Source organism: Pinus tabuliformis, chromosome 4_1, assembly GCF_031772625.1.
Source record: "Pinus tabuliformis cultivar Carrire ecotype Pingquan chromosome 4_1, CPIR1, whole genome shotgun sequence".
In the NCBI taxonomy this organism is placed as follows: domain Eukaryota; kingdom Viridiplantae; phylum Streptophyta; class Pinopsida; order Pinales; family Pinaceae; genus Pinus; species Pinus tabuliformis.
In genome coordinates, this window is record NC_142303.1 from 920,925,200 (window position 1) to 920,951,610 (window position 26,411).

General features: G+C 37.9%; 1 protein-coding gene across 1 annotated transcript; it reads left to right on the top strand.

Annotated features, from left to right (window-relative positions):
* The first annotated feature begins 8,314 nt into the window (after positions 1-8,314).
* Positions 8,315-10,570, top strand: LOC149179164 (multicopper oxidase LPR2-like). The gene is made up of 4 exons (XM_089423785.1): positions 8,315-8,578; positions 8,695-9,264; positions 9,348-10,229; positions 10,354-10,570. The coding sequence occupies exons 1-4, from the start codon at positions 8,336-8,338 to the stop codon at positions 10,405-10,407; spliced, it is 1,749 nt and encodes a 582-aa protein (XP_089279911.1). The 5' UTR covers positions 8,315-8,335; the 3' UTR covers positions 10,408-10,570.
* The last annotated feature ends 15,841 nt before the right edge of the window (positions 10,571-26,411 follow it).

Genomic DNA, 26,411 nt, shown 5'->3' on the forward strand with positions numbered 1-26,411 from the left:
GTCGTTGGACTAGGAGATCAAAGAACAAGGTTGAAGGCGATGGGAGATCAAGATTAAGTTGTGCAGCATAAAGTAAAAGAAATGAAAGGCAAAGATTAAACTTAAGTGTTAGTGGAAGAGGAATCTGGAGGAGCCGTCACATCCGTCTGATGGACGAATATCTTTGGTCATCGCGCGACAATAAGCTCGTGCTTTAGTCAAGGAAGAAAAGTGGTTTTATCAGTGAAGTTGTTTATCTGGTGGAGAAAAAGTGGTAAGTGGTAATTTGAGGTGGTCACCCGATTCCATTTATCAATCGACACGTAGCACTCGGGTGGAGAGAGAAAACCATTTTATCGAGTGGGTAAATATCGCGCACGATTCCCGTCCAATATCGTTGTTAACTATTGGATCAAATGTGCCTTGATCAACGATGGAGGATCGCCGATTAGTTCTGTTGATCAGGTAACCCAACAACCGTCGGATTGAAAGGTAAGATCAACGACGGAGATTGAAGCCGATAAGGCTTGGGAAAAATCAAACCCGATATCTTATCAATGCATGCTAAGTTCATTTGGGTTTTGGTGGGTGACTAGATTAAAGTTGTGATACGATGTGACAACCGTTGATCTAATGGAGTGAAATCAATGGTGGAGGCTGAACGTAATGAGAGAGGATCGATAAATGTGCAAAGGCCAAGGAAAGGTGAAAAGGTAAGGTTTAGTGCAGTTTATGTAATATTTCTATTATACGAGAGTTATAATAGAAATAATGACGTTAAAGGTATTTCAGGTTAAGTCGGGTTTAACCAAAGTCTAACCATGGTATGATTAAGACGAGCGGATAGTGAAATCAACCAGAGGGTTAAGTACTAAGGTATAAGAATTAACCAAAGTTTATGAACATTGGGTAAAGTTTCGCTGAAGGGTTAATTAAGGGGTCAGACTGTGTATAGTCAAATATAATGTTTCCACATGAAACTTAATTAAGAAGCCTTAAACCTTTATTTGTGAAGGTTTCACCATGGATTAGGTGATTAAGGCCTGGGACCAGTGACATGCAATTTTATTTGCATAAAGTGGGTATTGTTGGCTTAGGCTTCCATCACCTAAAATAACTCCAATATATATATATATAGTTTTGAGCATTGCTCTCCAACCCAGCATGTAAGAGATGTTGTATGTCTTATCCTCTAAGAATTTTGACTTGGTCAAAATAAAATAAAATAAAAATAACACTATGTTAAAATAAAAATTCTTTGTTATTTTTTTATTATCAATTTTTGTTGGGTAATTAAGATAAACTTAAAAATAACCCTACTTTAAAATAAAAGTTTTGCGTTTTTTTTAATTAATTTTCATTGGCTAATTAAGGTAAACTTGACTTGGTGAAGTTACTAGTGGTTTTTGAGCTCTAGGTTTATGAGAACCCGTGGTATTCATGTGGAATATAGCCTGGGGGGTTATACCAAACTAAATTCATCTTAACCCTGAATCTACCAAGTGTCAAGAGGGATCTGCAAAGAGATTTGATCCCTTTCGGCAATTGGTAGATCAAGAGTTAATATATATATATATATATTTGACATTTTCTATTAATTGTTCAAATGGTTACATCATGGTTGGATCACAGTGAAAATGTCTCCAGCCTCATTCCTACCGGACTTGTTGTCTTGGAGATATAGACAAAATCAAAATGAAACTACAGGATCTCATGCATACTACTCATAGTAGACGAAGTTGACCCAAAGCTTAAAGATAAGTAACAATCATCCCAAAGCTTCAACATTCCCCAAACCTGCGACACCTAGATCATCATCATGTGGAAAAGGCTAGTGAAAGGCCTCATGAACATGTGCTTCAATATGATCCAAACAACCCTCCAAGCGGTCTTGTCTCTATCTTGAATCTGCCTCTGCTCACGCCGGAGAGAAATCAATTTATCTAGAATATTCCATTGGTTGTGTCGTAAATCATTCATGAAAGCAATTAATTCATTGCAGTCGTCATGTCTATCCCTCCCCAATTGCTCAACCATCTGTGTTATGTGCCTCAAAAGAATCAAACGGGGGGAAGGTCCACTCTGCTAAGGGAATCGACCAACTGCTTGACTTCCCCTTCTAGATCTCGCCTGCCATCCTAATGCATTACACCAATACCATGCGGGTCGGTACCCCACGGTGCCTATCCCCACTACCTCTGCATCAACCCCCCAAGCCACCACCCAGCTCGTACTCCACAAGGTCCCCACTCCACGAACTTGCACCAAATCTCACTACAGACCATCCAGAGTACAAGCCAACACTGATGCACTGCGAGTGGACCCCTTCCCCACGTCTACTCTAACCTTGCAAGCTTCCTTCCAATCGCATGCTCTAGAGAGAAACCACCCCACACCACATGGAGCAACGCCCACTCCAAAAGCCATTAGACCTCCACCACGCAGACCCCCACTCCCCTAACAAAAATCCACCCCAAATTTGGTCCCCCCTCAGGTCCAAATCCCCCTCGAGTGCTTCCAACTCTAGTTTTAACAGTAACAGAACCCCGCACCCTACACTTCTCACCCACAGTTGACGAAGGAGTTAGAACATGCAATAGCTAGACCCACATCGATAAAAAAACCCAAAAATGAAATTACAAAAGCATACTTGCCCGAAGGCACTCTTGGCCAACTTTCGTGCCGCATAGTAGAGCACCCCAACCTCCAATGTGACGTGTGAGTTTTTATGCCATGACAATTTGTGAATTACATCATTCCACCATAGACCTAGGTCCTAAGAAACAACCAACTAAGCCTCCACATACACCAACATCACACCCTACTCACAAAGCTCGTAAACCAACGTTGCCAAATGGCACCTCTAAGCGTGGTGTGGCCAAGAAGAAAGGCCACCCTGCGCAATAGACATTATCACCCTCCACAACACCCTCCATCATTTCCCATAGCTCACAAACGAGAACTCAAATTGAGCAGATAACAATTATAAATAGAATGCCCTCCAAAATGTTGTTCAGGCTCGCGTTGTGTGATCTGATCCTATCAAATGTTTTCACCATAAATGACGTGTGTAGGGACATTAACATCCTCATCCTTCCCTCTCGCCATTTATCACCTCACACACAGATATAGATATAGATATATATATATATATATATATATATATATATATATATATATGTATATGTATATGTATATTTGTATACATATATACAAATATACATATACATATACATATATTATTTATATGTATACATATAAATAACAAAACTTATCATAATTCATAAATAATTAAATAATAAAAATCACTCTTATAAATTATTATAAAAAAATGTATGGCCATAATCATAACTAATTACCATAAACAAGATATAAAAGATGAACCGGTGTGGGCAATTTAAAAGATGCATGTAATAGATCCGAAGATTTAAAAACCATATAATAACTAATTAAAACCATATATTTAAAAAAACCTAAATTTAGATTTAATAATCCCAATGGCAAAATAAATACGTATTCAAAAAATAAATTTTAAATTTAATAAATTTAGATATACCTAAAAAGCCTAAGAGTCCTGGTGGGGGCGTGAATCGTCCAACTCTCATTTATAGTTAACACGCGCAAGGCAAAGATCCCAGATCTGTGCATCGCATATTATTGAAGAATAGTAATATGTGGTTTAATTGTAAGTTTGGTCGGGTAAAATTAACTAAAATGTTTTTCAAATTTTATTGAGTATATGGATGGTTTTTAAATATTGACTCAAAATGAAATGATGATATATCTGTAAGTTATTTGGTCAGTTATTTTTTATAAGAGCTCAGAACATTTTGCAGTATCTGTCTTATTTGTCTTATTTTCAGGATGAGGCGGCCATATTATGTATCAGATCTTTATATTCTCTTAATATAATCCATGATGCTTTTCTCTCTGAAAAAGAATGGTTTGCTATAATTTTCTGTTCAAAGAGTAGATATATTTTATGGGGAGTATATTCTCTGTTTAAGGAGTAGATTTTTTGATGGGTGAATTTTGGTTCTCCCTAATTATAAGATTTAATATATTTGGCTTGCAAATTGTTGACTATATACTCTTGTGTTATAAAATAGTCATAGGTTGTTGACAATATACTCTTGTGTTATAAAATAGTCACAAGTTATTGACTACTTGTGTTATAAAATAGTCACAGGTTGTTGACTATATACTCTTGTGTTATAAAATGGTCACAAAAATCCCATAAATTAATCCAAAAAATTACCCTTTGACTATAATTAATTTATTATAATTATTAAAAATTAAACCTAAGCCACTAACCCAATCTCTCTTAGCAATGCACTGTACTGCCCAACCGAAACGCAACGGCCCTGCAACGCAACGGACGTGCAGAAATCCAGCGGGGTAGGTGCCTTCAACGTGAATAATATGGGTTTAATCATGGATATATATATATATATATATATATATATATATATATATTCTTTTGTCAAATTGCAAACTCAAATTAATAAAAAAAGGAATATGTATAGGTGGAAATGGATCCTTGTCCCCAAAGAAAAAATGACAACTCTCACTTAGCACTGAACGAAGTAACTAACGAATTGTATTTAGTGACGAGGTATTGCAATCATCCAGGCCATCACACCGGGTGTCTTTGCATCGCGGGTACTGCTGTTCTGATCGGGGAGAGTTAATTTAGAGTAAGTAACTTAAAAACAAATACAACACAAAGACACACAACTTCATTAATTCAATTGCTTAATTACATCACACTTATATAGGAAAACTTATGCAACCAATTCCTAACCACTCACAACTAATTCTTGTTCAACTGCTCATAACTAATTCTGTTCAACTGCTTCATAATTAAATCTATCTCTGCATTATTTTCACATCCTCCCTTAATGGAGAAATGGATTCTCTACAATACCTAACTGACTTCTAAAAACTTCAAATTTGATTTTACCAAGGGGCTTAGTAAATATATCAGCCACATTATCCTTGGTGTTACAAAATATCAATCCAATTTCATTTGACTCAATTTTCTCACGGACAAAGTGGTACTGTAACTCAACGTGTTTTGTTCTAGCATGGTAAACTGGATTATGTGCTAATTTGATAGCACTCTGATTATCACAATTGATACATGTTGCACCACTTTGCGCTTCTTCAAGATCTGCAAGAATTCTTCGCAACCAAATGGCTTCATAGGTGGCATTGGTCAAAGCTTTGTACTCTGATTCTGTTGATGATAAAGAAACAGTTGGCTGTTTCTTACTACTCCAAGATACGACTCCTGATCCAATATGAAATGCATAGCCAGAGGTAGATCGTCTGTCATCTGGATTTCCTACCCAATCTGAATCAGAAAAAACTGTCAGTGCAACATCAGATACATCAGTATACATAATACCAAGATTCACTGTTCCCTTTAAGTATCGGAGAACTTTCTTTGCAGTATTCCAGTGATTTCCTGAAGGCTTAGCCATGAATTGACTAAGGATACTGACTGAGTATGCAATGTCTGGTCTGGTAGTGGTGAGATAGTTCAAACTTCCCACTAACTGACGATATAATGTTCCATCTGCCTCTTTCGATCCATCTTCTTTGTACAACTTTGCATTCTGTTCTAAGGGAGTTGACATAGCTTTGCAATCTGTCATATTGAACTTTTTAAGAATCTCCTTTGTATATTTGCTTTGAGTGATCAAAGTTTTACCAGGTTCTCTCCATACCTCAATTCCTAAGCAGTAATGCATTTCACCCAAATCTTTCATTTCAAAAACCTGTGACAACTGAACTTTAATTTCTTCAATTAATTTGTGAGCACTGCCTGTTATAATGAGATCATCCACATACAAAGATATTAAAGCAACATTTCCTTTTTCATCTTTCTTAACATACAAGTTAGGATCATTTTTGCTTTTCACAAACCCATTCTGAAGAAAGAAGGTATCAATCTTTACATACCATTATCTTGGTGCCTGTTTCAAACCATACAATGCCTTTCTTAACCTGCAAACCAGATGCTCCTGTCCCTGTTTGACAAACCCTTCAGGTTGAACCAAATAAACTTCTTCCTTTAAATCACCATTGAGAAAAGTAGATTTGACATCCAATTGATGTATATTCCAATTATGTTTTGTGGCTAAGGCAATCAGTAATCTAATTGTATTCAACTTAGCTACTGGTGCAAAAGTGTCTTCATAATCAATTCCCTCCTGTTGAGCATATCCTTTTGCTACTAATCTTGCCTTAAATTTATCAATTGTACCATCTGCTTTAAATTTCGTTTTGTACAACCATTTGCTTCCAATTGGAACTTTATTTTCAGGAAGTTCCACTAATTCCCATGTTTGATTTTTCATAATAGAAGCATACTCATCATTCATAGCATTAATCCATGATTCATGTTGTTTAGCCTGCTCATAATCAATTGGTTCTTCAACATTCATTATATTAGACATTAAGGCATAGTCTCTATACCTTGCAGGAGGCCGAGTCTGTCGGGACGACCTTCTTGGTGTGGGTGATTCATCCATGATTCGTCGGCTTTGAGGTGTATCACCCCCTTGTGATGACTCACTGCTGCTAGATGTGCTCGTACTGCTGCTATCATCCTGATCCTGTACCTGTACCTGGACCTGTTCCTGTTCCTGCTTAATCAAAGTATCAAGCTTGATATGCGCATCATTAGAAATATGCCATGTATCATTCTTTGTATTACTTTTATCAGTCTGCTCATGAAACAATACATCACGACTTGCAAATAGTTTATGGGAACTTGGATCAAACAATTTATAGGCTTTCTGATCCGTACAATATCCAATGAAAATACACTTGAGGGACTTGGCATCAAGTTTTCTTTTGTTAGCTTCAGGAATATGAGCAAAAGCAGTACATCCAAAGACTTTGAAATGACTCACATCAGGTTTATAACCATAAAGAACCTCAAAAGGAGTTTGAAAAACTAATTTCTTAGTGGGACATCGATTCTTCAGATAAACAGCAGTGTTAATGGCTTCTGCCCAGAAACCATTAGAGATGTTCTTACCTTGCAGCATACTACGAGCAGATTCCACCAAGGTTCTATTCCATCGCTCAGCAACACCATTTTGCTGAGGGGTATGTGGCACTGTGAACTGTTGTTGAATTCCATTAGATTTACAATAGGTGTTAAATGCTTTTGATTTATATTCACCCCCTTGATCAGATCTGAGTATTTTAATGCACTTTCCTGTTTGTTTTTCAACCATATTTCGAAACTCTTTAAAATACTCAAATATATCACTTTTCCTTCTAATGAAATAGACCCAGGTATATCTAGATCTATCATCAATAAAAATAACAAAGTATGAAGCACCACCAAGAGACCTAGTTTGCATAGGTCCGCATACATCAGTGTGAATTAATTCAAGAATATCATACTTCCGTTTCTCAGTATGAACAGGAAACTCTTCTCTATGCTGCTTACCAAGTGCACAAGCTTCACATGGTAAATGTTCACACTTCATAACAGGAAGACCTTCAACCATTGATTTCCTTTGTAACAACGATAAATCATTGTAATTTAGGTGCCCATACCTGTGATGCCATAATTCTGCTGTCGATGTCTCTTGGGATGTCAATGCAACATGGCGCTTGACTGTCACATCCAATCTGTATAATCCTCCAACCCTGGTACCTGTAGAAACAACCCTGTAGTGGTCCTGAACATCTTTCACTATACACCCCAATTTACCAAATTCTACTTTTAAATGATTATCAGTGATAGTGGAAACAGATAGCAAATTCTTTTTAAGAGCAGGTACATACATCACATTATGAATCTGTCGCATTTGTCCATTAGGTAAGTACACATTTATTATGCCATAGCCTTGAACTTTAAGTGACCTATCATCTCCTAGGTAAATGTGTGTACCATCAGATTTCTCATAATATTTATCATACCATTCTTTATTACAAGTCATGTGTGCCGATGCACCAGAATCTATAAACCAAGCATTCTCATCATCAGTTTCAGCAGACAATGCAGCATCAGAAAGAAATAACTTAAGATTTTTAAATCCATCATTCACTGAGGTGTCTCTGTTTATGTAATTTCCATTATGCCTGCTATGTCTTTGATTTGATTCATTATTCTTTCTCCTATAGCAATCTTTTGCCAGATGTCCAGGTTTTCCACAATAATGACATTCAATGTTCCTTTTAACATAAGAATTAATTTAGAGTAAGTATGCATTTCATACTGCGAAACCATGTGATATGAAAATTGTATTTTCTCTATGTAGAGATGCAGGGAATGGAAAATAGTTCACAGGGTTTTAATGAGACCGAATATGTTATTGCAGGTCTGAAGATGACGCTGGCAAAGAATATGCAGCATGTTTCTACTGTACTGGTTTGCATTTTAATTCTCATCCACTTCTCTCTAGCAAAGGCTGCGAATGTGACTGAAGAGGAATTGCATGAGATAGCTTCGACTTTTGAGATGTTCGTGGACGAGCTGCCACAGATGCCCATGCTAAAGGGGTATATCGTCGGCCAAGATGGACATTTAAAGGCGGGCGAGCTTCGGATTGGGATGTTTGAGAAAAAATGGGTACGGGACCTATATCCCTAATACATTAAAACGCGCATTGTATTCCATGGAAATTAACTTGTATGTACTTTTTATTCGTGCCAATGACTCGTCTCTTATATGTGTTCTGTTAACAGAAATTTCACAGAGATTTCCCCTCAAGTACTGTATTTGCGTATGGAACATCGAGGGAGAGTGCGAGTGTGCCAGGTCCAACGATCGAAGCCATCCAAGGCGTAGAAACGTTCGTGACGTGGGAAAATTATCTGCCTTCTCGACCTATTCTTCCGTGGGATCCCACCCTCGTGACTGCCCAGCCCAAACACGGCGGAGTCCCAACGGTCGTTCACCTGCATGGTGGAATCCATGAACCGCAGAGCGATGGGAACTCATTGGCGTGGTTTACAGCGGGATTCAATGACACCGGACCCGCCTGGACCAAATCTCAATATCACTACGTCAATGTCCAGCAACCCGGCAATCTGTGGTACCATGACCACGCCCTCGGCCTCACCAGAGAAAATCTTTTGGCCGGCCTCGTGGGCGACTATATCATTCGAAACCCGACCGTGGAGACACCTCTGAATCTTCCTTCAGGGCCGGAATATGACCGTAGTCTTCTCGTGTCCGATAAAAGTTTCCTTAAAAATGGATCCATTTACATGAACTCCACCGGCGACAACCCCACCATTCATCCCCAGTGGCAGGTACAGCACTATATCCATAAATCATTCATTGCATGCTTTTATTTTTCCAGACTGAATTATCTAACTATGGTGTGGCGTTGCAGCCAGAGTATTTTGGAGATGCAATAATAGTGAATGGCAAGGCGTGGCCTTACTTGAAGGTACAGAGAAGGAAATATCGCTTCAGAATTGTGAATACCGGCAACGCCAGATTCTACAGTTTCGCGCTGAGTAACGGACTTCATATGACTCAGATAGGCTCCGACTCTTCCTACTTACCCAGGCCCGTGAACGTTAAGGAATTGCTGCTGGCCCCCTCTGAGATCGCAGACGTCATCATCGACTTCGCGAAGTCATCCACGGATGAGGCCATCCTCACAAACAGCGCTCCCTATCCATACCCCTCCGGAAGTGCCGTCGATAATCTCAACAGCAAAGTCATGAAATTTGTGATTGAGAAAACTAAGGAACCCGACACCCCCATCCCAACGAGATTGGTTTCATATCCTCTTCCCAACAAGAACGAGATCGCCCAAACGCGTTACATCACATTGTATGAATACGACAGCGCCACGGGTGATCCGACCCATTTGTTCCTCAATGCTTTACCATTTCTGGCACCGGCTACTGAGACGCCGAGGCAAGGAACCAACGAGTTATGGCATATCATCAATCTCACTCCGGACAACCATCCTCTCCATATTCATCTCGGCTTGTTTCAGACCCTCAGTCAGATACAGCTGGTAAATTTGACCGAATTTGAGAGCTGCATGAACAAGACGAACAATGCTGTGGCATGCAATATACAGAAGCATGCTCAGGGTAGAGTCATCGCAACTCCTGCTAACGAGAGAACGTGGAAGAACGTGTTCAAGATGCAGCCTGGATATATGACCACCATTTTCCTTACCTTCACTCTCTTGGACTCTAATCAATCTTATCCCTTTAATGCGAGTGCTGAACCAGGTTACGTATATCACTGCCATGTAAGTGTCCTCTTTCCCTCAAACTGCATCTATATTGAATGTTGTACAGCATTATAATTCCGACGATTCCTGAATATGCATATCTTGGCTAATATGTTAATTCTGTTGGATTTCAAATTTGCAGATTTTGGACCACGAAGACAACGAGATGATGAGGCCCCTGAAAATTTTACCCTGATAATGGTGTCCATTGCTCTACACATTGGCATAATTTCTGTATAGTCTGCCCCTGTTCCTTAGGCTAAAGCCAGTTCTTCAATAAATTGCAGGCACATGTCAAGTCAAACTCTTTCTATTTCCACTCCGACAAGTTCACATTTCGGTGAAACTTTGATTTTGTATTCCGCGATAATTGCAATAATAGTCTGCGTTAGTTTTCGCATTTTTTTTATTATTCCACTAAAACCACACCACATGTAATTATTGGCTAGTGGTTTCTAAAGGTAAGTTTTCATTTTTATTAGATATTTTTGGATCTTGGGTCATTAACATGTTATCTTATAGCCGAGGAAAACAAGCTTTCAGTTAAGCAGAATTTTTTTTTGGGTATACTCCATGCTATATATAACTTCCCCAAATTTTATGTATAATAAATTTGGTAGACAGCTTCACCCCAAAAAAATTGAATAAAATCAAACTTGTGATAAAACTTAACTTTTAGCTCTAAAACATTTGAAGTAACTCTTACAACTTTTAAAAATTAAAATAACTTTTGTTTATATATAAATAAAGGTAATAATAATAAAAAATTATTATTTAAATACAAAAATAATGAAACCAAAATAGATAAATTATTTATTTGTAATTTTTGTAATCGATTTTTAATTTGAATAAATTTATAATCAATATTAAGCTCATAATAACTTGGGTATGCAAGTTTACATTCATGAATATCCATTCGGAATTCATTGAATGAGGTGATGTTAATAAAAATATTAAAATTAACTAACACATAAAAGTGAAGAATATCTACTCAATTATATATATATATATATATATATATATATATATATATATATTCCCATATTCTGATAATATAGTCTGTTTATATTATAAAATATATCAGTCTCAATTTGCCACACGGTAAACTAAATTTATTTGTCGGTATATGAAATTGCAGATAACAAGGAACTGTATTGATCCAAATATATCATAAACCAAAAGGAGACTGCTTTGAGAAAGCCAAAATATGAAAGCAAAGTCAGATGAGATGGTACCCAGCCTGATAAAATATTAATATATAAGTTGTATATAATAAATGAATCATATAATGTTTTACAATGAATGAACTCTTAATATAAAGATAACATATGGAAATTTTTGCATTTTTATAAAGGGTTGTATTTATTGTATTAACTAGTATTTGCACTAAGAGGTAAAAAGAAATTTTGATCACAGGAGTAAGAATATGGAAGTAAGTAAAATTAATATTTAAGTAAAATGTTATTAGATAAATTTAATTTACAATTGGAAATTGCAGCCTAAAAAATGTCTACTTCTCAGATTTATTTCTCTTCAGATTCTACATATGCTTGAAATCCATGATTGTGATACAAACTTCAAATATTTTTATGAAAGAATACCTATGACTTTATGTAACCACCAGAGCCATAACTACATTTCTTCGACCTGGATCCCATAATCTTCATCCACCAAAGCTCGAATAAGTTTCAAATATGCAAAGCATGGCATCCTATGCCTCAAAAAGACCTAAACATTATGTATAGCTGAAATATTTTTAGATTCGAGCACTTTCAACACAACATTTAGTAAAGACCAAAACGTAGCATATAAGAAATTTAGAAATCTGAATGGTTTCACATTAAAATAGTCCATATTCATGTTGGATTCTAGTGAATAGAATATACCTGTACTTTGATAACTTTCTGCAATTTGGACTTTACTATTGCCTTCTCATATGTATGTGCCTCAATATAATTAGTGGCCATTAAAAAAGAATTTTACAAGTACTTTGATAACTTTCTGCAATTTGGACTTTATTATTGCCTTCTCATATGTATGTGCCTCAATATAATTAGTGGCCATTAAAAAAGAAGTTTATAATCAGTTGTTTCTGGACTCAAACACTGTTCTTCAGTTGCTATTTTTCCACATTTTTTTGGATAGGATCTTGCTTCTCGTTCTAAATTCTCCATTTTGGATTGATTTTTGGATCAAGATGAAAATAATATGATATTCAATGGACAAAGTGAAAAAGCAGTAAGTCAATAATTGGCTTAGTGCATGGTGCTTAATATTATCCATATCTCTTCTTTATATAATCTTGCTTCTGAATTCTCCATCCTACTGGCTTTGTGAATAAAGCTATATATAATTATCCTTCTTTTTGGCTCATTCTGTTTTCCAATTTAAAAATTATGAGTTTGTGATCCTCAACATTGAAAATTATGTAAGATTTTGATTTCTAATTGTAGAAAGGAAACGATTCTCAATATAATTAGTGGCCATTAAAAAAGAAGTTTATAATCAGTTGTTTCTGGACTCAAACACTGTTCTTCAGTTGCTATTTTTCCACATTTTTTTGGATAGGATCTTGCTTCTCGTTCTAAATTCTCCATTTTGGATTGATTTTTGGATCAAGATGAAAATAATATGATATTCAATGGACAAAGTGAAAAAGCAGTAAGTCAATAATTGGCTTAGTGCATGGTGCTTAATATTATCCATATCTCTTCTTTATATAATCTTGCTTCTGAATTCTCCATCCTACTGGCTTTGTGAATAAAGCTATATATAATTATCCTTCTTTTTGGCTCATTCTGTTTTCCAATTTAAAAATTATGAGTTTGTGATCCTCAACATTGAAAATTATGTAAGATTTTGATTTCTAATTGTAGAAAGGAAACGATTGCACAACATACATTAAACCTTGTCACTTTTCCTTGAGCATGTGAGCATACACAATGCTGCAAAACACACACAAATGCCTCATAAATGGTTTCCTACCACTCCATAGCTATTTTAGTTTATTATATGAAACTGTGTTGGTAAGATTCTACAAACACACAGATGCCTCATATATGGTTTCCTGCCACTCCATAGCTAATTTGATTTATTATATGAAATTGTTTTGGTTTAGATTCTATTGATCAAATAGACAATGTAGTAAATTACTTCTACCCAACAATTCTATACAATTATGATATTATCTTACATTTTAGCGTGTTACAAACCATCCTTTATGACTTAAATAACAACTACCATCAAAATGCTTTGTCATACTAGGGTGCACGGGACACTTTCGAAGATTTTGGAAGAACCTCTTCAGAACCACCAGAACATAGACTCCTTAAACCTAAATCATCACTACCATCAAAAAAAGGTTGTCATACCTTCAGATACAATTTCCATTCTTTGCAATTTCAAAAACCTCATCCTCCAAAGCAGTACTACTAAAGCCTTTTGAAGTTGGTATAGAATTCAATCTCCCAATCTCTTGAGGTTCTTAAACAGAGTCCAGTCTCTGGAAACCCTGATCATAGAATGTACCTTCCCTTGTTATTATGCAAGCATTACATGACGTGCCATTGCACATTAATGTGTAATAATTTCAGGATATGCAATATACTTATCAGCATAGTTATGAGACTGGAAATATACTCAGGCATCATCACTCTGATCAACTTCAAGTCTCCTGGACAAACGTTGAACCCTGTCAGCAACCAATTTCAAATCCCTAACATTGTCATTAGTTCTCTCCACCACCTCCATTAAGGTGATTTCACCATTAGCCACAGATGAGGATGCACCCACAATAGATTCATTTGGGGAATTAACAAAAACCTCAGAGATGTTCCCCCGATTGCCTCAACAAACACACCATATTGGATTTTTGACTCATATTCCTCCTCCAACACTCTCTCCACAACATTTCCACCATAATCAGATGCATTCCATTGGGGTTTCAGAATACCATCCTCACGCCCATTAAAGAAAAACCTCTTGAAAATTTCTGAAAATACAATGTCATTCAAACGACCATTTCTGCAAGAGCCCAAGTCCTTACTCACCCAATGGTTGTGTGCTTTCTCCTCAGACTCTATTTCCTCTATGCTGAAATCATCCATGTGCCCATTTATTAGCAATCGCTTTACATCTCCTATCTTTGACAAGTATGTTGTCATTAACATGCATGTGAACTAGTTCGATTGGTTGATATTGCCTTCTGCAAAACTTGAGACATTACGCATTGAAAATGTACATTCCTCACACATTCCATGACTATCTACCAACTTCCTATGGGTGAAGCAATAACCCATCAAAGATATCTCTCTAGCATGGAATTCACATATGAGTTTTCTATAAGTCCATTGGTCCAGTAAAAGACCTAGTCTCAAGTTATGTGGATTAAGTAGATGACCCAGTCATTGAAGCAGGCTAACCAACTTCTCAACGTTTGCTAATTAATAGTTGAGAGATTTTGCACCATGAATTGCTGGCACGTTGTCTCGCTAATTCTTTTTATGTGGATTAAGTAGACGACCCAGCCTATGAAGCATTCGTTGAAGTAGGCTAACCAACTTCTCAATGCTTGCTAATTAATAGTTGAGAGATTTTCCAATGTGAATTGCTGGCATGGTAAAGGCTCGTAAGCGTCATTGTTGTCCGGCTCAGGCCTAGAATTTCAAATCCTTTTTTCTTGTCAAAAAAAATTTCATGACGTTTTTACATGTTCAATGCCCTTCATTTTACGTTCTAAGTAAATTTAGAAATTTCAACCTCCCTACTCCCTAATTAGACAACCACTTTCCAAACTGTTTCATAGAATGTAGGATGCCAACTAAAAACTGCAACCTCTACCAACAAAAATCTACAACCTCTCCTCAGTTAAGAGAAATACCTCGTTTTCACAAATGTTGAATTCATTGAATATTCCCCCTACACACACATTGGAGAAATTAAATAAATGGATACAAAGGAGTTATCAATTTCTATTGCTTTGAAACTCCAATATAAGTCTATTCGAGTTTTAGGGTAAGAAAAGCCTCAAATTTTGGGGTAAGGAAAGCCTTCTTCGAAAACTGTTGGAACTTAACCCCATGACTACATAATTATCAATTGCCAAATGTTTATTTTAGTTCTGAAGTATCATCAATCTAAAGCTTTACAAGTCCAAAATTAAAAGCTAATACCTTTGACCTTTAACCAGTCAACTGTAGATGGTTATGCCCAAAATTTTCTCTCCAGTCCAACGTGAAAGAACAATGAATCATATCAACCTAAATCTTTACAAGTCCATAATAAAAGCTAATGTCTTTCTTTAACGAGTGAACATAGATAGTTATGCCCAAAATTTTCTCTCCAAGTGAAATAACAATGAATCATTTATGTGGAACTGTGAAACGATAATTAAAAATATATCTAATGATAATCAAATATGTATCTAACTACCTATTCATGTTATATCTGAAATAATGGCAGAGACTTTCCAAGAGTAGATCGCTTTATAGTTATCCCTAAAATTCTTTCATTACTTTATGTAAATAGAGAGTGAGAAATAATAATGAGAGAAACCAAACATTCAGTCTAGGGAAATACACATTAATAGTCTAGCGAATAAAAGTGAAGTCAAACATTCCAAAGAATTATGCAGAATAGAAATCTAATAGTTAGGGAAAATACTCATCAAACACACATGGGATCGAGCGCTTGATTCAATTCGAGATTCATTGTCCTCAACAAGAATCCAGAATCTCAACAGTGTCGCTTAGTAGATTGGCATTGGATGTAAGAGAGTGGTTTATATTTAATGGTTTAGGTAATTCATGGTATATGTCTATGATATTTATTAAAATTTATTTATATATATTTGAAGAAAGTTGAATCTGTGATCAACAATAACTAGCAACAAATTTCACATTTGAATTTAGAGTCTACATGGCTTGAGCTAACCCTTAGAGCTATATCTTCTTTTTATTTACATAAACATTATCTTCTTTTTCAAAATTTTCTTCAAAATTGCTTTGTCCTCCAAAGTCCTCCGAAAGAAAGGCAATAAAATTTATTTTTATTTTTAATTTAATTTTACCTCTAGAAGAATTTTCAAAACCTTCTCCATTTGAGTGATATCATTATGATATGGATGATTAATTATAATCCATAGACATTTCCTTCCATGAAAGTTGCTTCTTGCATTTTCGTATTTATACAAGGTTGAAGATGGGAGAGTGTACTAATGCATGAATGATAATTTGAGTCTTTCTTGTGCATTTTTCTACTCATGACCTCGATTTTGTAATTGAACAAGCCATAACTTGATCTTAACATGTAGAGGATTATTCTGCACATTGATATGTTTGCCTTAGCACCATCGTAACTTGAGCCATGTATTAGTTTGAGAATAGAATAGAGAGGAGTCCTTGAGCACTATGAAATTTGTACAAGTTTGTTGATATATCATATTATCCATGTTGAGAAACCGTTTGTTATATTTTGTTAAAGATATTGACTTATAAAATTTCCTTGTGTATTTACAAACCCCAATTGAGTTCTAAAATGAGTGTTGCCTTAGTACCCACTCTAAGTTTTTCTACCATCCTTGTTTCATGGAAGTATTTTATGGATTCTTTAAAGAATGCATCATTGACTTTAATCCTTGGGTTTTCTTCATCATCATGGTCATTGTCCTTGGCTTTTTCTTCAAAAATAATTTTTTTGTTGTTTCTAGTTTCTTTGAGCATGTTTAATTATAATAATTTTTTCATATTTGTATTTTTCAAATGTTTTATTTATTGTATTAATGAGTTTAATTCTCATTTGATAAAAAATGAAAATAGTCTTTCTTGCTACATCCATGATATAAATATATATAAAATGGTGATGGAAAAACATATGATCGTTTAACTTCATCTATGAAAGTTTTCACTCTCATACCAAATGATTCATAGAAGCCAAACATGTTTACTCAATTATATTAGAATAATTAACATATTATATGTAAATAAAATAAAATAAAATAAAATCAATCAATGATATGATTTTTTTACAATGAATGGACCCCTACTATAAATATATTTCACGGGTGTTTTTTTGCATCTTTTTAACATATCTATGAATTAGAGCAACATACTCACTAACAAGCTAATCTAGAATGTATATAAAGTGAAATGAAAAGTATGAACACGAATAGAAACACACATAAAGAAAGTTGTAGAGAGAACAATAATATATCGAGAACTACATTATCTTAATAAGTGAAATAGAAAAATGTTATGAAATATAAAGCTATACAAGCTAGTTAGAATGGTGGTAGCTTATCTCTGAAGATATTTTGAAATTGCAACAAGAAAATCGAATTTAATTTCCCTTGAATTAAATTAGGAGAAAAATTGTAATTCCACATCACAAGACAACTTGTACAAGTTAACTAAGTTAAATTGACTTATTTGGTTCAGTTAATTTGAGTTGAGGGTCTCACTAGAGTCATGTAGAGTGGCTCCTACTTTATAGGAGCCTTGGTTGAGTTTATTTTGAGTTGTAATTAATTAATTTAATTTAATTGAGTTAGAGTCAGTTAAACTAGTTCCAACCGTAGGAGGAACTTGTAGGAGGTGTAATAGTGGGGTGTTGCTTCATGTGTTCAACTAGTTAACTGATAATTCAACCATAAATAAGTCATGCATGTGAGATCTGAGAGTTACCCAGTTGATATTGGATTTCAATGGAAGTGTACTATCGATTGTATAATCATCCAAATTGTATAGGTGGTGCATGCAGTCAAAGGAAGGCCTATGATGGATTACGCAATTCCAATTGATGAAATTCCCTAATTAATAGGGGCTAATTCCCAAGGAAATAACGTAAGGAAATAGGGACTTGGGAAAGCATAAAATTGGTTAAGTATTGGCCAAGGATTGTCTAAGAAGCTGTGAGAGATATAGAGATAGTGCAGAGGTTGCTCGGGTTGGAGAAAATCTTTGTAATCTTCTCATACTTTTTTACTAATGCAATATACATATAGCAAGGCTTTTTAGTTCTTGCTTTCCCTGGGAAATCATTTTGTAATGTGTTGATTGAATTATTTCTCTTGTATGCTTCATGATTTTGCGATTGTTAATTGTTTCAGTTGATGAATAGAGTAGATTCAATTATTTTGTTTTAGCATATTACATAAGAAGTTTGAATCTACAAGGAATTTCTACATGGTATCAGAGTTGAAATATCAGTAGAAGAGAAGAATACGAGTTTATCTTTATAGGTGAAATCGAATTTGCAGGATCATTATTTAGATCCAGCGGGATGTCCTTCTATGGATTGAGACTCGAGTATGCCTTGAGGGTGGCTTAAATTATATTACTTGGAAGGACAAGATGGAGGTAGTGTTGAAAGACAATGGGTTGAAGGAATTCATAGACAATGATATTCCTAATCCTCCAACAACTAATGCTCAAGATCTGGTAGAGTGGAAGAAATGTTTGGCAAAGGCAAGGAGGATCATACTAGAAGGATTTCGAGATCATATTGTCTCAAATATCCACTGGAAGGATACACCATATGAAATGTGCCAAGCCTTGATAGACTTGTTTCAAAAGAACATTGACCACAAGAAGTTGGCACTGAAGGATAAGCTTAAGAAAATCAAAATGGAGAAGGGCAACACAATACAACAATACTTGATCAGGTTCACCCAATGTTGGGATGAGCATGGGAGCATTGGTATTACAGTTTTTGCAGAAAATGAGGTTAGCCTAGCACTTCTAGGCCTTCCCAAGAGCTAGTACAACTACCAGGATTAGGTAAATGGGAGGGAGCGTCTACCAAAGTGGGAGCGTTTGTGGTCTTATTTGGAGCAAGAAGAGATAAGGCGATACACTAGAGATGGAACTTCATCGAAGCATAATGATGAGGAGAATTGTGCCTTGGATGGAAAGGAAAAGAAAGGGGAATGGAATAAATCCAAATCCAAAGGGAATTCCAATCAGGGCAGAAAGAAGGACTTATCAAATATTAAATGTTTTCATTGTCATGAGCTAGGACACTTGCCACAAACTGTCTGCACAAGAATGCCGACAAGAAGCCCATAGGAGGAGCGGCAAGTGAAGCTCTAGCTTCACAATTTGAGTTGGATTTCACCCTCATTGCATGCATGGTGACGTCGATGATGGGTAGTGTGTGGTGTATGGATAGTGGAGCCTCATTCCATATGACGGGAAACAAATAATTTTCCAGCGACTTGGAGGACAAGGACCTCCATATGCACATCGAGATGGGTGATGATGGAAGGTATAGCGCGTCTGACATCGATGTTGTTACCTTTCAAAGGGAGTCTGGTTCTTCTCTCACATTAAAGGATGTCATGTATGTTTTGACTCTAAAGAAGAATTCAGTTTCAGTGGCTATGTTGGAATTGTAGAAATTCCTTGTAGATTCAAACTACTAATTGTAATTTACTAAAACAATAGACTTGAAAACAAGGATCAAGGATCAAGGAAAGGAAAGGTAAAGAAAACAAGGATCAAGGAAAGGAAAGCAGGACTCAATCAACTTCAGCAAGAATACTTGTAAGTGACCTTTTTCATGTGTGATTTCCTAGCTGGTTTGGATATGCATGGCTTTACATGTTGGTGTATGGTTCTCTTGCTATTGGTGGCATGGTTTTTCTGGGTTATGACAGTGGATTTCAGCCTAGTCTAGCCTTTTTATGAATTCCATGGTATGTTGGGATGTTTATTTTGGTTTTTGAGCCTTAGTTTTCCTGATGGATTTCAAAATCCATTTGAAGGTGGTCTCAAGTTCCATTCCCAAAGGCCTAGGAATCCCTTGACCGATTTTGGTGGGATACACGGTAAAGCTTGAGGTAGAAGTCTCATTTTAGGGCCTAGTGATCAAGGTTTGGATTGAAGTAAATCCTAAGATACTGGTTTCGGTTTATGGCCTAGTGATCCGGTTTGGATTGCAGTAAAGCCTGAGAGAAAAGGAGATGGAAATTTCCTCAAGGATAGTGATGGATTCAGGATGGCATTCCAAATTTGGTTCAGTTGTGATCAGAGCACCATTTTTGGTGTAATCACAGTTTGATGAGGGTGGAGGTGGTTTAACCTCTCGATTCCCTTGGTTGTTCTTTAATTGGTTCCTCTATGATATCCCACATTCATGCTTGGAATATGGCACGAGGGTGACTGGCTAAAAGAGAGGATTGGTTCAACCATGTCTATGGTCAAGTGGTACGTGGAAGTCCCGAACCTGGTCAAATTTTCCTATGATTAATAAAAGATAAGTTCTCTTACTTTTACACTGATTTATATGTGGATTTAATGGTTTTCATATTGTTGTAGGGAAAAGTATCCGATTCGGATGACCCTATCCCACTCTAAGGGTGATAGTACCTCAGCAACAACTGCAAATAAAACTACTTAAGGTTTACTTCTTTATGAAAGCAAGAGAGAATGAAGAAATGCACTAACCGTTGCCTTGCGCTTAATATTTGCTCCAATCTCTTCTCTTTGCTGCTTGCTCCTAGCTCTTTGCTCTTTTTCTGGCCCAGCTACAATGAGATCCTGCAAAATAACAAAGAAGGAAACTACAAGAAGCATGCATTCATAACTGATTCAAGGATTAGCGTAAATCAAATATACAAATCACAATACATCATTGAAACAAGTGCATATAGAAGAACCTCAATAGCTTTTATTAATGGAAGAAGTAAAGTTCTGAGAAGGTTACAACCATTGAAGGCCCCAATCCAGCAACACCTCCCAGCAGAAAGAATTTCTCCTCTTCACCTCCTTCAAGCAATCACCCAATAGTTCTATAGTGAAACCAACATCATATCATTACTTTGCACAAAATTCCAGCCTCCTGAGCTCATAGGAGAGAGCTCAATATATAGATGAATTGAGAAAGGATGAGTCAGCTTGCAACTGATGTGTAGCTGCCTTGTGTCCTCTCTCTCTTCAGTTGATCTTCAGTTCTTGAGTCCACTTGGAGAACCTTGCTTCCACTTGGAGAAACAGAGCCTCTGACTCATCACAAGGCGATATCCCTGATCCAAGTGTCATTTTTGGAAGATTCCAGAGCAATGACTCAGTGTGCCACTTGTCCCATCTCGCTCAGCGCAGGTGGCCTTTGTTCTACCTGCTTTGCAACGCAGGTACACCATGGAGGAGTTGAGTTTCAGCGCAGAAGCCTAGTGGAGCACTTGCTTTGATTTCAGGATTGCTTGTTTTTGAGTGTTCTCAGGTGGAGAACTGATCTGAGAGCTGTTGGTTTGCTGACCTTGTTCCTCTAGGGGTAGGAACATCATGTTTAGGGACTTTGGATCCCTTGGATTATTGACAATTCATGCTTGATGCTGCAAGGCACAAAATTGTCTATAACAGATGCCCCCTAAAGTATGAGGTCGTTTATCGGGTGAAATGCTTTATTAGGAGGATCCGAAGTTCATTCAATCTGCTGAGAAGTGTCCTGTAATAAGATACAATACAATACATTATTTTTCATACTTTTTCATGATCTAGCTGAGGCGGGCATTCCCATGCTCAGCTTTATAAATTCATTTTGGTACATAGCACAGACGATCGTCTGATGATAGACTGATAATTCTCTGCTGAAATTATCATCCTTTGAGAAGGATGATCATCTGTTGCAATGATGTACATATCAAATGTCTTTATATCCTGAATATATATCGCAGCCCGGATGGATGAAACTAGATCCGGGGTCTTCAATCTCTTTCGATCTTCACTCGATGTACAAGTCGATCCATGTGAGAATTTCTTGAAGTCGAACATGGAAAGACATCGCTTGATTACCGGTCAATGATGTAAACCGTTAACAAGCACGAGAGGAATCACCGATAAGGATGATGACCCTCAAGGTACGGCAGTACAATTCACATGGTGGGAATAAAGGACTTGGCGTCGACCACCATGCAAAATCTTCTGGTTGAAGGTCATTGATGTATACCTGTCGCCGGAAGTGAGAAACTTGCCATTGAGGCATGCAAGCTTCAAAGTACTGAAGGGGTTGTTCCTAGATCAACTCCTTGAATAATGAGCTGATGTCGACAAGGAGCGATCCGTCAAAGGAGGGCCTTAATGAATCCCACATCAGTGACACGGAACGGAGCTAGTGATTGTGATGAGGTGAAAAACAAACTGTGATGTATGATTCAGGGTGGCGGTCATGAAATGGATGAAGGACAATGTATGGCAGTGGATGGGACACGATCGACTCTTTGCAGAACAACATCTCTTGAACATATAACGACACTGATGTGATGGATCGGTAGCATTACCCCAAATGTGGATGGTGTGGCGAGGACCATGGTGATGAGACCGGTGAATGAAACAACCCAACCCGATGTGATACGGAGGACAAAGTGTCATGTTCAAGAGCGACTTGCTACCATTAAAGCTGTGAGGTTCTCCCAATTTTTCCCCAGTCATTGCTGACCAGTACCTCTTTATTTTTATCAAGCTTGAGGAGGATAACATATGCTTGTTCTATAACCTGCCCTTCGGGCAAGCCCATCGCTATGTTTTAACGAGCCTAGTGATAGGGAAACTCGTTCTCGTCTAAAGACAAGTTTGTCGCTATTTAATGGATTTAACGAGTCTAACGACAAGGATAACTCGGTCCTTTTCATTTTTAGAGAGTCTGAAAAGGTACATAAAGTCAACTCCAGAATTCCTTTTCCGTCATCTAATCCCTTAAGTCCGAAAAAGTATAAAACAATACAAAAGGGATGAATTTTCGATTGCTTTAACGAGCCGAACAAAACAAGCGCTCGATCTTTTTGTGCAATAATCCCTCAGGTCCAAAAAGATTAAAATCTAGAGGAGGGATAGCTCTTCCGGTCGTTTAACGAGCTGGAAGGCCAAAACTCGGCAAACTTTTCATATTTTACGAGTCAGGAGAAAAGAGCTCAAAGAAGACTCGTCTTTTGAGGAACGAGTGATAAACAGGGATAGCAGCAGATTCCAGGTACAGGTTGGAATTTTCCAATCACGGAAGTGTCACAAGGATGGCTAAGTGAAATCACTCTTCGCAGCTGTTCCTCAAAATGGGTAAACAAACATATGGAGATGAACGATTGGCCAAATGAACGGATGGAGGTGAGACTGCAAGAACACGACCATGGGCTTTAATATGGCTATCAAAGGTTACATTTACCAAGGTTATTTACTGGTTCATTTTTCTGGGTGAGCTTGAACTCTAGGGGAAGATTGCTCACAACTTATGTTTATTTTTTAACGAGCATGAACCATGTGCTAAAACTGCTCGGATCTTGCGTTTATTTTTTAACGAGCATGAACTGTGTGCTAAAACTGCTCGAATATACCAGTCATAATACAAGAAATGCCTCAGGTGAGATAGCTATTTTTTAAGGAGCTTTATCTCACGAAGCTATGCTCCTATTTGGGAAGTTTTAACTTTTGCCCCACATCCTTTCTTTGTGCAAGCTGGAAACGGCTAATCCTACGAGTTTAACGGGTTAGACCTACAGGTTTAAAGGGAGGACCTAAAAATTTAAAAAATAAATAGTCGTCCCGTGCTTGCACTCCAAAAGGTTCGCATGCCCCCAGGTATAAAGTATAATTTCAAGGCGCTGCCTCTTTCTTACTATCAGAAAAATGGTTCTGTTCGCTGCCGCAAACTAAACTCTTTTTCCCGGCGATGTCTATCATTAGGTTGCTAAGGATGGTGACTACTTGTTGCAGCAATTTCATCTCTTTCTTTGGAGGCTGCCCCTACTTATCCTTCAAAACATATGTTTTAATGGGTGAGGCTTGCCTTCAAAGATGGTGGCTACTTGCCGCCACAAATGGATCTCCTCCCTCAGGAGAGCCTACTTTTTAGACAAAGGGAGCGAGAAGCTGATTATCTCACTCACATAACTTTGACAAAAGAACTTTATCCTAGAACAACCCTCTCTTCCTTCTTTCGGACGGGGTACGGACTAGTCCCATTCTTCTGCGGAAATTAACTTTATACCCAAGGTTTCCTCTGCCCAAGGCAGGCCAGGGTGAATGCCCCCTGGGTCCCAGTTCTTTCTTCCGAATCACTCGCATTCATCGGGAAGTAGAACCGGGGGTGGAGGCATTCCTTGAGTGAATAAACCGTTAAGGGATGGTATTTGACTATTTGCGATGCGTGATCCTGGAAATGAAAGTTGATCTACGAGCTTGACCATTCTTCCTTCGTGCGGAAAACACATAACTCTGAAGAGTGAGGACACTATCGCCTCCATGCAATATATATAGTCTCGTCCAAGGAGTAAGTTATACACCAAGGGTCCTTGGACGACCATGATGTTCATATGAACTGTCTTCCCCTTCAATGTAATGGGAACATTGGGGAGAATCCCTAACGGGCGACTGGTTCCTTTATCAAAACCTGACAGATTTCTCATCTCAGGTAAAAGCGCCGGGGAACCCAGCGCTTTCCAAGCAATAGAGGAAAGGATACTCACAGATGCCCCTTCATCAATGATAGTTCCAGCCATCACCATTCTGTAGATTTGGACGATGATTCTGAATGGGATACTGGCTGGTAACCGGGGTCTGCCTAGTTGATTCCAATCAAAGGACACAACCAGGTTGCTTGGTGGTGGGACCGAATACACGGCCGGATACGACCCTGACGACGTTCCTTCCTGCGATAAAGGAATGGGCGCGTTGCCCTGATGCTCATCAGAGTCTGTGTTGATGAAAAGAATCTGGATGGTGTCATCCTTGTTCTCTTCAGTGAGGGTGTCATTCGAAGATGAATCTTCAACGACGGTGTCATTTGAGGATGAAACCTCTGAAGGAAGAACCGGGTCAACTGCCGTTTCGACCTTTAGACTTTCGTCTGGTCTGGATTCAGTAGGTTCATTCTCAATGACCGACACTTCAGCTGACCACTTGATCGGGCCAGCTGGATTTTCAACTATCGAGGGACTTGGCACGAGTTTTTGGTATCCAGGAGGAAGTCGTAACGGTGAAACCGGACGATCTTCCAAAACTCTCTTCGCCTCATCTAAGAATGGACAACGGTGGATGGCGTGATCGCCTTCACACAGTCTGCAGGGTGATCTTGGTCTCCCTCTTTGTCCTTCACTCTCGCTAGTTGACGGAATGCAATCAACATGTCTACCAGAGGTTGATGCTACCGGATTGTGCAACCTGGGGGACCAGTCCCTTAGTATCCAGGGAATACAAGGACAATCACGGTGGAAGTGGGTCCCTTCGCAAATGACACATGGCGATTTAGGCCCGGTCGGTGCAATGTGTGGATTTTTGTCAGATGTCTTTTGCTTGCCCCCAGTCGCCTTCGCCATAGGCCCCTTCTGCTTCTTTTCTCTCTTCTTCTTTTCCTTCTTCTCCATGGGAGGCTGACTTTTGCCGGCTCTACCTTGCGAAGATGAAGGATCAGAGGAAGAATTGTAAGAAGTGGAAGGCTGGTGGTTAGCTCTAGACTGGTCTGACTGTTGATTCGACTGCTCAGGATTTGTGGTGGTCTGAACTACATTAGTTGAAAAGAGCCATACAGGTAGGCCAATTGTCAATCCTGGAAGTGACAATGTGGCCATATGAGGCGCACCAACATCTCCCCAAGAGGAGAAGGGATTGGGACTTCCACCAAGGTGACTTCCTTGGTTGGTGGGCTCCATACTTTTCAACTGAAAGATCAACGTGGGAATAACAGGTGATTATGTTCCGATTAAAATAGATTTTATTAACGACGCTTTAGACACAACTTCGCTTTTTCATGTTTTAAGAGTCGAGAAAAAGCTAAAGATGACTCTAGTCTCCTTCGATGTTTTAACGAGCCCGAAGTGACAAATGCTCGGATGGACTTTTTCAGTTATAGAGTTTGAAAAAGGCCAAAAGAAACTACTCTGGAGTTCTAGGCAGAGGGTGTGCCAAACTTTTCGCGAAACCACAAAATACGTTTTACGGTACGGGTGGTCGATCTTCGTGAATGCTGTGTTCACTGCATCGCGATCAGTAGGGCGGCCGACACGGCTTCCTATGGATAAAGGCTTTGTTCCTATAGGGGTCTCCCAATATATACACGACGGTACGTGGGAGCACAAGTCCGTATTAGTGCCACCGACTCTCAGGAGGAATCACCCACCTTCGTAGAGATCGACAGTCACTATGTTTAACGACGCCGGAACACGTCTCTACCTAGACCTCTATGTGTTTGCGTTATGTTACAAAGCGTTGTTATGTA

Coding starts and splice junctions, on each gene's coding strand:
- LOC149179164 (XM_089423785.1), top strand. CDS start 8,336: ATGACGCTGGCAAAGAATATGCAGCATGTTTCTACTGTACTGGTTTGC. Junction 8,579..8,694: donor GGATGTTTGAGAAAAAATGG/GTACGGGACCTA, acceptor TTCTGTTAACAG/AAATTTCACAGAGATTTCCC. Junction 10,230..10,353: donor GTTACGTATATCACTGCCAT/GTAAGTGTCCTC, acceptor TCAAATTTGCAG/ATTTTGGACCACGAAGACAA.